This window comes from Chiloscyllium plagiosum, chromosome 22, assembly GCF_004010195.1.
Source record: "Chiloscyllium plagiosum isolate BGI_BamShark_2017 chromosome 22, ASM401019v2, whole genome shotgun sequence".
NCBI classification, from domain to species: Eukaryota; Metazoa; Chordata; class Chondrichthyes; order Orectolobiformes; family Hemiscylliidae; genus Chiloscyllium; species Chiloscyllium plagiosum.
The window spans coordinates 5,603,947-5,619,821 of record NC_057731.1 but is presented as its reverse complement, the minus strand read 5'-3'; the positions used below and the strand labels follow the sequence as shown (position 1 = coordinate 5,619,821).

Genomic DNA, 15,875 nt, shown 5'->3' with positions numbered 1-15,875 from the left:
ACTCATGATCCCCCCCAGTCATTTCCTCAACAAACCCCCTTCACCCTCTATCAACCTCCCAACATCCTCCTCATCCCAGTCAACTCTCAGCCCCATTCCAGTCAATTTCCCAGCAAACACCCCCATCAACCTCATCAAATATTGCCCCCCCATTAACATCCTCAACAACTTGCCATCATTATCCCCAAAGAATACCCAATCTCTCAGCAAATCCTGATCAAACTCCCATCAACGCCCCAAGAATCGTCATAAGCAACCAACAACAGCACTCATCAAAGATCTGCAAAATCAAATAAAAACTTTACAAACAAGGATAAGATCTGTGGATGCTGGAAATCAGAAACAAACACAGAAGTTGCTGGAAAGCAGATCTGGCAGCATATATGGAGAAATCAAAGTTAATGTCGCTGAACCCGAAACGTTAACGCTGATTTCTCTCCACAGATGCTGCCAGGACTGCTGAGCCTTAACAGCAATTTCTGTTTTTTCTTTATTGATAATCCACCACCATGGGAAATGTTTGGAATTAAGAGAGAGATTTTTAATCATAAAAATCATAAGGTGCCACTTTATCTTACTGGATAACTCTGGGTGCAAAATGGAGTTTATCCCATAAACACTAACAGTGTTCTGACTTGCTCAGTTTACTGCAATCATAAATGCTACAAAAGCTAGAAATTGAAATTTGCGTGGCACAATAATCCATAGAGGCTCCATGAAATTATCACAGTAGCATGCACCAGATAAAGATGATTGAAGAGAAGTGGATTTAGAAGAATGAAATCATGTGTGTGGGTGAAACTGAAAAATATAGGAATGTAAGAAATCAGAGGCGATCGGCCACACTGCTCCCTTGTACTGTTCAGTAAGATCTTGGCTGATCTTGTTCCCATCTATACTTTCCTGTCTGTTTTTCAAACCTCTTGATTCCTCTAGTTCAAAAAAATCTAACTCCATTTTGAAAATATTTGGTGACTCAACCTTCACAGCTGTCTGGGCTACAGAATTCCAAAGGTTAATGACCTTCTAAGAGTAAACTAAATTCTTCGTCATTTCTTTTTAAAACTTTATTCTGAAACAATGCCCTGAAATGTTCTCAGTTCCCCACAAATCCTCTCAGCCTCTATCTACTCTTCTAATTTCCTGTTGAAAATTATAACCTCCTTCAGCATCTGCCACTGCTTATCCATAATCTTTAAATCTATATTACCAGTCTAATTTAACCAACTCTATCTTCGTACCTTTAGAATTGTCTTTATTTAACTTAAAGACACTTGTTATAGACCTAGATAAAAAACTGAAAATACTGGAAATACTTGGCAGATGTGGGCAGAGAATGGCACAGTGGCTCGTTGGTTACACAGCACTAGGGACCCGAGTTTGATTCCAGCCTTGGGTGTCTGTCTGTGTGGAATTTGCACATTCACCCCGTGTCTGCGTGAGTTTCCTCCGAGTTCCTCCCACAATCCAAAGATGTGCAGGTTAGGTGAATTGGCCATGCTAAATTGTCCATAATGTGCAGGAATGTGTATGTTAGGTGCATTAGTCAGGGGTAAGTGTAGAGTAATAGGGTCGACGAATGGGTCTGGGTGAATTCCTCCTTGGAATGTCGGTGTGGACTTGTTGGGCCAAATGGCCTGTTTCCACATGTAGGGATTCTGTGATTCTATGAGAACCAGAGTTAGCATTTCAACTTGAATATGGCTCTTTAGAATTGATGGAAGGAAGAAGTGTGATGAGCTCTCTGCCATTGGAAAAGTATGTGTTTGGGAAAAGATAAAAAGTTATCAGGGATAGGCAAAAATGTGGATTGGAGATTGCAGTCAAATCAGCTATTATTGAATGCCTGGGTAGGTTTGAAGGACTGAATGGCCTACTGCTCCTTGTTTGTATGTCTTTAAATGGGAAAGATATTATGGAACAGAAGGAAAAGGGAATGATAATGTAGTGAAGGGGCAAAGCATTTGTTAAGAGTATATTTGAATGACAAAATAATAACAACTCTGCCTGAAAGCAGTAACATGAAAAACAAGACTTAGACTGGGGATATGGCAAAAAAATCGAAATGAGGTCAAAGATCATGTCCTCAAATTGTTGACTTTAACATTAAGTCCATACAAAGATAGTAATGAAACAACAGATTGGTCTAGAACAATTGGCAGTAGCAGAATTATTATCAATAGGTGATATCCAAGAAAAAGAACTAAACAACATACTAACCAAAGAAAGGGCCTCTAGTAATAATCCAAAATTGTTGTACGCATTGTTGAGTCTGGAAGGCTGAATGCTGAACTGAAAACTGAGATACTCTTCCTCAAGCTTCTATTGAGCTTCATTGCCGAGTGTTGAGGCTGAAGTCAGAGTGGAATGGCATGGAAAAAGTAGATGATCCTAGTAAACTTAGGATCTTGGGCTACAGACTGAACAGATGAGTTCAGTAAAGCAAATATCCAATCTGTCTTGGTCTCCCAAGTATACTGGAGACCATGCTGTGAGCAATGTATGCAGTATACTAATGTGAAAGAAATGCAAGTGATTTGCTGTTTCACCTGGAGGGAATTTTTGGAGCTTTGGATGATAAAAAGGGAGGTTTGCAATCTTTGGAGAAGATTCATAGTTTAGGTTGTGTATCAGGTTGTAAGTTTGCTCGCTGAGCTGGTTGAACATCATCACTGAGCTTCCGATGAACGCTTCTGTCTCACATGCTATTTATACGTCTTGGTTTATTGTGGTGTGTGATATTACTTCTGGTTCTGTTTCTGAGACGTTGATAAATGGGGTCCAATCTATGTGTTTGTTAATGGAGTACCAGTTTGAATTTTTTTATCCCTGATAACTTTAGGAATTCCCATGCATGCATTTGTTTATCCTGTCCCAGGATGGGTGTGTTGTCACAGTTGAACTGGTGTCCCTCTTCATCCATGTGTAGGAATACCAGTGATAGTTAGTCATTTCTTTTAGTGGCTAATTGGTGTTCATGTATCCTGGCGGCTAGTTTCCTGCTGGTTTGTCCAATGTTATGTTTGTTGAAAAGACAGAAATATTGTAATCCTACCAGCAGACAAAGGGCGCATGACCGTCATCCTGAACAGAACACAATACATTGAAAATGGAAACACACTACTCACAGATACCGATACCTACTAACAGGTGGTGATGGACCTGACTCCACAACTGGAAAACCACATTACAGCACCCTGAGGAAACTACAGGTGAAATTAACTATACAGACCTCCAAAGAATGAAACCTGAAGGATCCAATACATCCTATTTCTACGCATTACCAAAGGTACATAAACAAGGGGCGCCCCTCAGACCCATAGTCTCACTTCTTGGTACACCGACATACAGACTAGCAAAGGAACTGCAACGCAAAATGAAACACCTAATAGAAGACTCAACCCGCTCCATCCACTCTACCCAATAATTCCTTTGCATAATCAAAAAAACCAAGGTAGAGGACGACAAGGTCATGGTTTCTTTTGACGTGATGGCCCTATTCACATCAATAAACATCACCCAGGCCAAGGAAACACTGGCCTCACTGCTAGATGAACCAAGGACACAATCGACTGACAGCACCAACTCTATCAGCAAGGACAGCATCTTCAAACTAGTAGACATGGACCTTACAACCCACTTCACCTTCAATGACAAGATCTACAAACAAATCAACAGGATGCCTATGGGACCACCAATATTAGGACTCTTAGCAGAAGAAGTTATGCAGAGGTTAGAATGAACAGCCCTTTCCACGATCAAGCCCAAGCTATGTGGATGACACCTTTGTCATTGCAAAGTGCAACAAATTAGAAGCAACCCACAAACACAAAAACCACTTCCTTGTCAGTATCAAGTTCACCAAAGAGGAAAAGAACAACAAAAGACTCCCCTTTGTAGAAGTCACAGTAGAACGAAAAGGCAATGGAGAGCTACAGACCAGCATCTACAGGCAAGCCATACACACTGACCAAATAATCAACTGCAGGAACAATCACATTCCTGATGCAGAACTTATGTTCAAAACATCGACTCTACTGCTCTTAAGATGCTGTCTGGCTGGCTGTGCTTTTGCAGCGTCACACTCTGATCTCCAGCATTTTGCAGTCCTCACTTTCCCGTACAGGAGCAATAATCCCAACTCCTACAAACGATGCTGCATCAGGACATTATTTAAATGAGCCACAACATACTGGCCCACCCAGGAACTATGAGAAGCTGAGGAAAAACACCTATACAATGTATTCAGGAACAACGCGTACCCAATAAGCACAGTCCGCCAATTCCTGCACAACAGACCTAAACAAGAAGACACAATGTGCCCAGAGACTCTAGCCACCCAGCCTTACATTTAAAGACATCTCGGAGATGACAACCAGATACCCTGGCCCCTCGGCACCATGGCAGCCCACAAACTTATCTCGACACTGAAACAGCTCCTGATTAATTTAAAGGACCCTGTACCAACAACCAGCAGAATGATCGTCATATACAAAATACCCTGCATGGACTGCAACAAACATTACATTTGACAAACGGACAGGAAGTTAGCCACCAGGATACATGAGCATCAACTAGCCACCAAAAGACACAACCAACTGTCACTGGTATCCATACAAGCAGATGAAGAGGGACACCAGTTCAACTGGGACAACACATCCATCTGGGACAGGCTAAACAAAGATACACATGAGAATTCCTAGAGACCCGGCATTCAAATCGGAACTCCATTAATAAACACATCCATTTGGACCCCATTTATCGACCTCTCAGAAACAGAACCAGAAGTGATATCACCCACTACAACAGACCAAGACACACAAATAGCAAGCGGGACAGAACACCAATGCTTCATGGGAGGGTCACTGATATTGTTACCTAGTATGGTAACGAAACGTCTGAGAACAAATCTACGGCTCAGCGGGCAAATTTCCAACCCAAAAATGGAGGTGTTAAAACAGCAGGTATTGCATCTCCAGCACTTGAATGGAAGCATGGCATTGGACAGATGTGTTGGATGTAATTGCTGTGTGGACCAGAAGGGTTGTTGTAGAGGCGATTGTCCCTCTGGAATGCTGGAAGGGAAAGGGAATATGTATTTGGTGGGGCATCTCATTGGATGGGCAGAGATGATGGAGGATGGTCCAGTAAACGTGAAGGCTGCTGAATGAATGATGAGGTCAAAGGGAATACATCAAAGGTCTGGGATGGTAGAGAAGGGGTGACAGGAGAATTGTGGGAAATATAATTGACTTGGTTGAGAGAACTGTCAGCCATATTGGTGGGTTGATTCAGGGAAAAGAAACACGTTAGAAGCATTGGAAAGGAAACTGGCATAAATAGGATAGATGTGACAGAGATGAATAAGTTGGATGCATGAGCAGAACAGATTTGTTAGCGAAGCTGGGAGAATGGAATATAGTCATTACTGGAAGCAGGAAATTAAGAAATGTACTGAATATAGCTATAGGAGTCAATGAGCTTTTTGTGAATATTGACCATTAGCCTATTTTAAAAAGTGGAAACTAAAAAGACAAGGAAAGGAAGACTAAAGTTGGAGGTGGTCATATAAAGACCACAGATTGGTAAAAATTCTTGGAGTTTTCTGATTTGGAGCTAAAGCAGAAAACTGTGTGAATACTGTTATCAATGTACTGGAAAGAAAAGGTAAGGGAGGGGACCTGAGTAGCAATGGTAGGAGTATACTACGTATCCCACAAAATAGTCAGAAATAGCTAGGACATGTTCTCATTGCAACACCTTTTATTTGGAACAAGTACATAAAGGGAAAAGTTGTTCAATGATCTCAGAAACATGTAAAAATATGAAGGGAATAGATAAGAAAGAAGCAGGGAGGTTGTTTCCCCCACTAGCGGGTGAAACTAGAACGAGGGGGCATAGCCTCAAAATTAGGGGGAGCAAGATGTAGGACTGAGTTGCACTTTTTCACCCAAAGGGTTGTGAATCTGTGGAATTCCCTGTCCCGTGAAGCAGATGAGGCTACCTCATTATATGTTCTTAAGGCAAAGATAAATGGATTTTTGAACAGTAAAGGAACTAACGGTTATGGTGAGCAGGCAGGTAAGTGGAGCTGAATCCCCCAAAAAATCAACCATGATCTTATAGAATAGTGGAGCAGGCTCAATGGGCCAGATGGCCTACTTCTCTTATTTTGTTTGTCTTATATTCTCAATGCAAGAACAAGCTAAGCCAGATGGAAATGGGTGTTAGTGAAGGAGGACTATGTGGTTCTCTCTTTCAAGAAAAAAACAGTGGATGTTGAAGGATTCATAAGTAAGATAGAAAATGTCTGGATAAGCGATGCAAGACAAGTTAGTTAGAAATTTTTGAGTAGATTTGTAGCTCAGGTTGATTATAAGTATTTAAGTTAGCATGCTAAGCTGGAAGGTTCATTTTCAGACGTTTCGTCACCATACTAGGTAACATCATCAGTGAGAGTCTCTGGTGATGCACTGGTGGTATGTCCGGCTTCTCTATTTATAGGTCTTGGTTTCTTAAGGTGGGTGATGTTTTTTTCGGTTCTGTTTTTTTCAAGGGAAGGTAGATAGGGTCTAAATCAATGGGATTCTGGGTAGAATGCCGGGCCTCTAAGAATTCTCTTTGTTTCGCCTGTCCTAGGATGTAGGACACCACTTTGACCGGGACAACACACTCATTCTGGACAGGCTAAACAAAGAGAATTCTTAGAGGCATGGCATTCTGACCCGAACTCCATCAATAAACAATTCCTGATGAAGGGCTTTTGCCCGAAACGTCGATTTTTCTGCTCCTCGGTTGCTGCCTGACCTGCTGTGCTTTTCCAGCACCGCCCTAATCTAGACTCTGATTTCCGGCATCTGCAGTCCTCACTTTTGCTTACATTGATTTAGACCCTATTTACCTACCCATTGCAAAAAATAAGAACCGGAAACGACATCACCCCCCTTAAGAAACCAAGACCTATAAACAGAGAAGCAGGACATATCAACAGCGCTTCACAGAGACCTCACTGATGATGTTACTTAGTATGGTAATGAAACATCTGAAAACAAACCTTCAAGCTCAGCGAGCTAACTTACATACTGAAGTTAGTTAATAAGAAAACAGTTATTGGCAAGATCAAGCTAAAAGGGTGTGGCTCTGCTAGAGCAGCCCAGTTTGTAGATCTTGGGAAGCAGGTACAAGAAAACTGTCCATTTTTGAGTGATAATGACATTTAGATGTGTGAAGGGAAGAGCTGCACAGGGGATTAGTCCATGGCATTTTAGGAAACAGTGGATTGTTGTTTCACAATGTCATATCTTGACTTTAATTATTCATCACTGCTGGGTACAGGCTGAAGTATGGTGCTCAATTCTGTGTTCTATACTCAGGATGGATGCTAAAACTTTGAAGTGATGCAGAACAGGTTTACTGGAATAGTAAATAAGGAGATGCTGTTTGCAACCAGATTCAAATGACTGTCAATAGATCCAAAGATTAAAAATAAGTGATTTTCTTAATGCCCCAATTGATGATCTGAAATGCATTGCCTAAGAGACAAGTGCAATAACTTTCAAAAGTTATAAAATTCTAAAGGGAAATAAATACAGGGATAAGAGAAAAAGAGAGGCAAGTGGACCGAATTGGATACCTCATTCTAAGTACTAGAACTAGCATAATGGGATCAATTGGCATCCTTCCATATTGTGCATTTATCATTCTCTAATACACCCACGGCTGGCAGTTACAAATGATGGTGTTGTCAATGTATCAGCCAAATCTCCAAGAGTTATGATATTTTGACATAATAGTACTCAAACACGAATGCTAAATTCTGAGGCAGGCTGAAAGCCAGTTAGCAAGCGTGAAAGAAAAACAGCAACATAGATTATAGTATATGTGCTAGCAATTGTAGTAAATAGTCATAGAGTCACTGAAGTGCAGGCACTAGTCCTCCCTCCCTTTTTTTAGTTCCTTTCCCCTATTGAGCAACATCCTTTCCCATCATTTCTTCCCACTCCCCTCCTCACTATATCCCAGTTTCTCCCCCACTTCTCACTTCTCCACCGTCTTCTTTTTATTTCTCCTCCCCTCCTTAATGTTCAACACATGGTTTCACCACTGCTAACTTTCATCCTTGCACATTTTGCACATAATCCTCATGATATTTCAACTCAATTTATTTGACTTAATTTATTCCCTAAGTGTTACATTTTTAAATATTTCTTTAATATTTATCTGGACTCCGGTGTCTAGGTTTTTACAAATAATATAGAAATCATCTAAGTAATATTGAAATATAAATATGTTTTGTATATTTCTGTGATACAAAAAAACTCCTCACCACTGTGATCCAGATGGGAATTGAGTAACTCTGGCCAGTTATCCCATTGTGATTTTTCAGTGTGTGTGTATGGCTAATATTGTTAGCAAGATTATACAGCTTAATTTTCCACACTGGAAAATATTGTTGAAATGTGTTGACCTGAATTTTCAATCTCTGCAGTAAAGTGGGTGTTCATTTTTACTTGACAGTTGTCACATTTTAGCTTGGTGGATATTGATTGTGCTCTCAATGATATTTTTTAAAATTCATAAACTTTGGACATACACACTAAATCATTCTCTGCTATTAAATTCCTTAAAATTTTGTTTTACTAATGATTTGGAGATGATGGCGTTGGACTGGGGTGTACAAAGTTAAAGATCACACAACACCAGGTTATAGTCCAACAGGTTTATTTGGAAGCACTAGCTTTCGGAGCACTGCTCCTTCATCAGGTGGTTGTGGAGTACACAGTTGTAAGACGCAGAATTTATAACAAAAGTTTACAGTGTGATGTAACTGAAATTATACATTGGAACATACCTTGATTGTTTGTTGAGTCTTTCATCTGTTAGAATGACCAGGTTAGTTTCACTTCTTTCATATGTAAATCACAAAACTTTTTTTAGAAGTTACATTCTCAGGTTAACCGTAACAATTGGTGTCAGCCCAGATAATATGTTGAAGCTGCTCACCCCCTCCGTGCTGCTGTCTGTGCCATAATGTTTAGACTGATTCTAATTTAAAACATGAGTTAAGAGTCTTACATGGATTCATGCAGTTTTTGAGCAAAGTACAATGTAACTCTGCAAGTACAAATTCACCCCACAAACGTAAATGTGTGTGTGTGTGTGTGAGAGAGAGAGTGTATATGTGTGTGTATGTGAGTGTAAAGGAGTCTGTGTGTGTGTGTGTGTGTGTATAGGCATGTCTGTGTGTCTGTATAGTGCACGTGCTGCAACCGACAGGGTACCCTTCATTGTCCAGTACTTCCCAGGAGCCGAAAAACTACGCTATGTTCTTTGCGGGCTGCAACACATTATCAATGAGCACGAGCATCTCGCCAAGACCTTCCCCAAACCTCCACTGCCCGCCTTTAAACAACCTCCAAACCTCAAACAGATCATTTCTCGTAGCAAACTGCCCAGTTTTCAGGACAACTCCATACAACCCTGTCACGGTAGGCGCTGCAAGACATGTCAGAGTGTGGACATGGATACCACCATTACGCATGGGGACACCTCCCACCATATACGTGACAATTACTCATGCGACTCAGCCAGCGTTGTCTATCTCATACGCTGCAGGCAAGGATGCCCTGAGGCATGGTACATTGGGGAAACCGAGCAGAGGTTACGGCAAAGGATTAATAGCGCTCTGAAAGCTAGTGCCTTCAATTAAACCTGTTGGACTATACTCTGATGTTGAGTGATTTTTAACTTTGTTTTACTAAGTCAGTTCTCCAAAAGTCTCATCCAGTAACTCTGCCTTTCATAAATCACAAGCTTGAATTATTAATACAATAAACACACATTTATCATTGCATCTAAAGTGCTGTGATTACTACAGTGGAAATGTGATTGTTGCATTTCATAAATTTGCCAGTCATAACAGGAATTGTAAAAGGTATGGATACTCTGATAAGAATAAATTCATTAAATTTTCAGGCTGCTGTGTCACGCAAGAATTTTAGCAGCTTTAGTATTTTCTAAGGGAAGTAATGGGAAAGACAGAGTGATGGGTGTACTTTTAGATTGATTTATCAAATGACTGGCCAAGGCTCATAGGGCCATCTGAGTAAAAATAACATTTTAAGTTTCATCCAGTGTCAATTGACAAGATCACCAATTTTGCAAATGACTAATGAGGCAATCAAAATGTCTTGATTTCGGAAAGTTGGGAGGCAGAAGTTTCAAGAGTTGGGAGGCAGAAAGCAGAAAGTTGTAGGTCAATTAGCTTGATATCTATTGTTGGGAAAGTATCAGAATCAACCCTGAAAGAGATTACAATTATAGAGATTTTTATTTCACCTGTTCAGATATATTTTCTACACACCGCTGAAGCAAGTGAGACAAACCCAAGCCTTATGGCTCATTGGTAATGTTCCATTAGAGCACCATCACATTTTCTACTGGCATATAAGAAGTAGGTAGTTGGAGGTGGTCCGATTGAAGCCAAAGACGGTGACATAGTTATTTTAATCATCCTATGCAGACGTGTTCGACACAATCAAGGGCAGGTGGAACTTGAACTCAGACCTTTTGGCTAAGAAGTAGAAACTCCTGCGCCACAAGCCCGAAGAATATAACTGTAATCTTAAAAAAAAACTCAATTGGAAAGATTCAGCATTGTTTTGTAAAAGAAGGGTCATATTTAATCATTTGTTAGAGTTCTTTGAAGGAGTAACATGATAAAGGAGAGCTAGCAGATTACAGTACTTGGATTTCTGGAAGATATTTGATAACGTTTCATTTTGTGGAAAATAAATGCCTCATGATGTATTGGTAACCAGCATGGATAGAAGATTGGCTGACTGGCTGGCTGGCTTGCTAGCTTACAGAAAAAAAGGATTTTGGCCTTTTTGGCAGGTTGTGTAGCCTGTGCTGGGACCTCAACTTTTTATAATTTATGTCAATGACTTAGATGAGGGGACAGTGGTAGTTAAATTTTCTGTTGATATAAAGATGGGTCTGACAGTATGTTGTGAGGAGCACATAAGGAGTTTGCAGACTGATATAGATAGGTTGAGTAAAAAGGCAAAGATCTAGCAGGTGGAGGATAATGTGGGAAAATGGGAAGTTTGAGTATGTTAGAAAGAAAATTAAAAACAGAGTATTACTAAATCAGAGAACACCTGCTGAATTCCAGGGTGCAGAGAGATTTGAGTGCTCAAGTGTATTAAAAAGAACTCATAGAATATGGGCATTGCTGGCTGGGCCAGCATTTATTGCCCATCTAAAAGCCTGAAGAACCACTGCATTTTTGTATGCTGTAGGTAGACCCACAATGTCATTGTGGAGGGTGTTCCAGTATTTTGTCCAAGTGACACTGAAGGAATGGTGATATATTTCCAAGACTGGATGGTGAGTGGCTTGGAGAGGAACTTGCAGGTGGTATTGTTCCAATGTCCTTCGAGATAGTAGTGATCATGGCAGTCTAAGGAATTTTGGTAATTTTGAAGTGCATCCTGCAGATGGTATATAATGTTGCTGCTGAGCATCGATGGTGGAGGAGGTGAATGAGTCACAAAGTGTGAGTGTGCAGGTTCAGCATGTAATCAAGACGACTGCGAATTCTATCCTTCATTACAGAAAAGGATCAGACTGATACCTCCAGTGAATGGGTTGTCGATGAGGATAGATTGAGCTGGGTTTGTTATCAATGGTGTTTAGAAAAGGAAGAGGTGACCTGAATGTAGATGTAAGATCCTGTATGGTTTTGAGCAGGTTGATGTGGAAAGTATATTAGTTCTTATGGATGAATCCAGAACTAAGAGCTTTGTTTTAAAATTAGGGTTCACTCTTGAAGAACAGGGATGAGGAAAAGTTTATTTCTGTCACAATTGTGCAACTTTGAAACTCTTTGTCCTAGAAGGCAAAGAAATGGAGTCATTGAATTTTTTTCAGTCAGAGCTAGACAGTTTCGAGTTAGGCAAGGAAATCAAAAGTTATTAAAGGCAAGCTGAATTGAAATTTGGAGCACAAACAAATCAGCCACAATCTTACTGAATGGTAAAGGAGGCTTGAGAAGCCGAATAGCGTACTTCTACTCTAATTTTGTATCTTCATAAAGGAGATATCTGACATGGACTGAGAATTCATTGCCTTTGATTTTGACATAGGTAAATCAACATTATAATAAATGATTATGGTTGATTGTATGTTTATTAACAGGATGAAAAAGTGCCTGGAGTGCAAAGAAAAAACACACTGGCCTGGAAATTTATTTCCTCTGAACAAATCTCTGATCTGATCCAACTAACAGTGGATGGAGTCCAAAAGTAAGTAATAAATATGTTAATGGTCAATTTGGAAACTGTCCGACTGGACTTTGATGCAAAAGTGCATCGAATTAGTGAATGTTTTTCAAAAGTAAATTGCTTTTAAAGATCCAAGATAATGTTTAATTCCCAATATTGTTATCCATTCTGTTTTGCATCTTACAACCATCTAACGACCATGTAATAATAAGTGGAGTCCTTCTCCATCATTTTACAGCACTAAATTATAGTTGTTGTTAGGACAGTTCTCACTTTATTACAATAGTGTAAAGTGTTAGTGAGTCCATGTCTCTCAATGTATAATATGGGTACATGACTGAGGAATAATTCTCCTTCAAAGCAAAATCTCCAACATCTTAAGTTTGGATTACTACCTGAGCCATGGACAAAGTAGTAAATAAAGTGAAGGAGCTACACACAGGGATTCTGGGTAATCCAAGATGGAGGACAGGAAAAGTTTTTGGCTGGAACAGCTGGTCCTTTTTTGAGGTATTTTAGGTGTTGGAGGTGATTTCCTCGAATTCCAGGTGCAGCAATTACTGTTTTATATGCTGTTGCATTGTTTTGGAACTTTGGAGAAATAAAAAGTCAAAACAGCAGCAGTTTTAAAAGGGAGAGGAACAGACAAAGGAAGCACATGGTGAGGTCAGTGCAGAAGAGAGAGAGAGAGAGAGAGAGAGAGAGAAAGAAACTGACAGAGCAGTGAACTTGAACAGTTACTGCCTTTGCTGTTTGAATTCATGCACTGCTGGACATCGGAGTGCGCCTGGGAAAATTAACAAACAGTGATATTCAGAGCTAATCTTGGAGGAACCTGTTTGGGAGAGGTCACAGCACAGAAGCAGATAAGTGAATATTTAAGCATGTCCTTACAGTAAGTCTGCAGTAGTGAGTAGAGTGAGTTCTTTCTTGATTATATGTTTTATTGATATATGCCTTTTGTTTAAACTTAAAATATAAGCCATAACTATTAATTTAACCTGGAGCAGTGTTTTTGTAGAGGAATAAGATGGTGCTATTTTCTGGGTCTGTAGATTGTGAAGGAGCAAAAATGGCCCTTAGTAGAGCGATATGCTCTTCTTATCGGATGCGGGAATTTATGGAGAGTTTATGGTTATTGAGGATTATATCTGTAATAAATGCCGTTGGTTGCAAATCCTATCCGATTGAATGGATTGGTTGGAGAGACAATTAGAGGCAATGAGAAATTTACAAGAACAAGGGGATGTGATGGATGGCAGTTATAGGAAGGGGAAAAAGATAGATGGGTTAACATCAAGAAAGGTAAGAGAGGTAAGCAGTTAATGCAGATGTCTTCTGTGGCCATCCCCATTTCAAACAAGTATGCTGTTTTGAAAAATCTAGGAGGTGATGGATTCTCAGGGGAACGTTTCTGGTATTGAGATTGGCTCTAATTCAATGAGGATACGTCAGGTTCTAAGAGTTCAAGCGTGTGAGGGCACTCTCAAGTCCAAGGTCCAGACAAATGTTTCTGTGGCCAGCAGTGAAAAATCAGAATTTGTGTTGCTTCCCTGGTGCCAGGATTAAGGATGTCTCAGAGAGGGTGCAGAATGTTCTCAATGGGGAGAGGGACCAGTAGGATGTCATTGTACACATTGGAACCAATGACATAGGAAGGGAAAAGGTTGAGATTCTGAAGGGAGATTACAGAGAGTTAGGCAGGAATTTAAAAAGGAGATCCTCGAGAGTAGTAATATTTGGATTACTCCCAGTGCTATAAGCTAGTGAGAGCCGGAATAGGAGGATAGAGTAGATGAATGTGTGGCTGAGGAGCTGGTATATGGGAGAAGGATTCATATCTTTGGATCATTGGAATCTCTCTTGGGGTAAAAGTGACCTGTACGAGAAGGACGGAGTGCATGTGTATTGGAAGGTGACTAATCTACTGGCAGGGAGATATGCTAGAGCTGCTGAGGAGGATTGAAACTAGTAATTTGGGGTGGGGGGTGGGACCCAGGGAGATAGTGAGGAAAGAGATCAATCTGAGACTGGTACAGTTGAGAACAGAAGTGAATCAAACAGTCAGGGCATGCAAGGACAAAGCAGGGAACAAGGTAGGACTGATAAATTAAACTGCATTCATTTCAATGCAAGGTGCTTAACAGGGAAGGCAGATGAACTCAGGGCACGGTTATGAACATGGGACTGGGATATCACAGCAATTACTGAAATGTGGCTCAGGGATGGACAGGACTGGCAGCTTAATGTTCCAGGATACAAATGCTCCAGGAAGAATAGAAAGGGAGGCAAGAGAGGAAGGGGAATAGCGTTTTTGATAAGGGATAGCATTACAGCTGTACTCAGGGAAGATATTCCCAGAAATACATCCAGGGACGTTATTTGTGTGGAACTGAGAAATAAGAAAAGGATGATCACCTTATTGGGATTGTATTATAGACCTCCTAATAGTCAGAGGGAAATTGAGAAATAAATTTATTAGGAAATCTCAGTTATCTGTAAGAATAATATGGTAGGGAATTTTAACTTTCCAAACATAAACTGGGACTGCCATAATGTTAAGGGTTTAGATGGAGAGGAATTTGTTAAGTGTGTACAAGAAAAGTTTCTGATTTAGTATGTGGATGTACCTACTAGAGAAGGTGCAAAACTTGACTGACTCTTGGGAAATAAGGCAGAGCAGGTGACTGAGGTGTCATTAGGGGAGCATTTTGGGGCCAGCGACCATATTTCTATTAAATTTAAAATAACGATGGAAAATGAAAGACCAGATCTAAAAGGTGAAGTTCTAAATTGGAGAAAGATCAATATTTGACGATATTAGACAAGAACTTTCAAAAGCTGACTGGGGGCAAATGTTCGCAGGTAAAGGGACGGCTGGAAAATGAGAAGTCTTCAGAAATGAGATAATGAGAGTCCAGAGAAAGTATATTCCTGTTAGGGTGAAAGGGAAGGCTGGTAGGTATGACGAAAGAAATTACTAAAGAAATTGAGGATTTGGTTAAGAAAAAGAAGGAAGCATATGTCAGGTATAGACAGGATAGATCGAGTGAATCCTTAGAAGAGTATAAAGGCAGTAGGAATATACTTAGGAGGGAATTCAGGAGGGCAAAACGGGAACATGAGATATCTTTGGCAAATAGAGTTAAGGATAATCCAAAAGGTTTTTACAAATACATTAAGGACAAAAGAGTAACTAGGGAGAGAATAGGGCCCCTCAAAGATCAGCAAGGCGGGCCTTTGTGTGGAGCCGCAGGAGATGGGGGAGATACTAAACAAGTATTTTGCATCAGTATTTACTGTGGAAAAGGACATGGAAGATATAGGATGTAGGGAAATAGATGGAGAAAGTGAGGACTGCAGATGCTGGAGATCAGAGCTGAAAATGTGTTGCTGGAAAAGCGCAGCAGGATAGGCAGCATCCAAGGAGCAGGAGAATCGATATTTCGGGCATGAGCCCTTCTTCAGCAGGCTAAAATAAAAGGTAGGGAGGAGGGACTTGGGGGAGGGGCGTTGGAAATGCGATAGGTGGAAGGAGGTTAAGGTGAGGGTGATAGGCCGGAGTGGGGGTGGGGCGGAGAGGTCAGG

The 15,875-nt window shown here is 40.5% G+C and overlaps 1 protein-coding gene across 1 annotated transcript in view; it reads left to right on the top strand.

The window, feature by feature from the left end:
• cabcoco1 (ciliary associated calcium binding coiled-coil 1) overlaps nt 1–15,875 on the top strand; it is a 125,276-nt gene that overhangs the window by 5,122 nt on the left and 104,279 nt on the right. Inside the window, exon 3 of the mRNA XM_043712316.1 lies at nt 12,202–12,308. Within this exon, the coding sequence (XP_043568251.1) occupies nt 12,202–12,308 (107 nt within the window). The remainder of the gene's footprint in view (nt 1–12,201; nt 12,309–15,875) is intronic.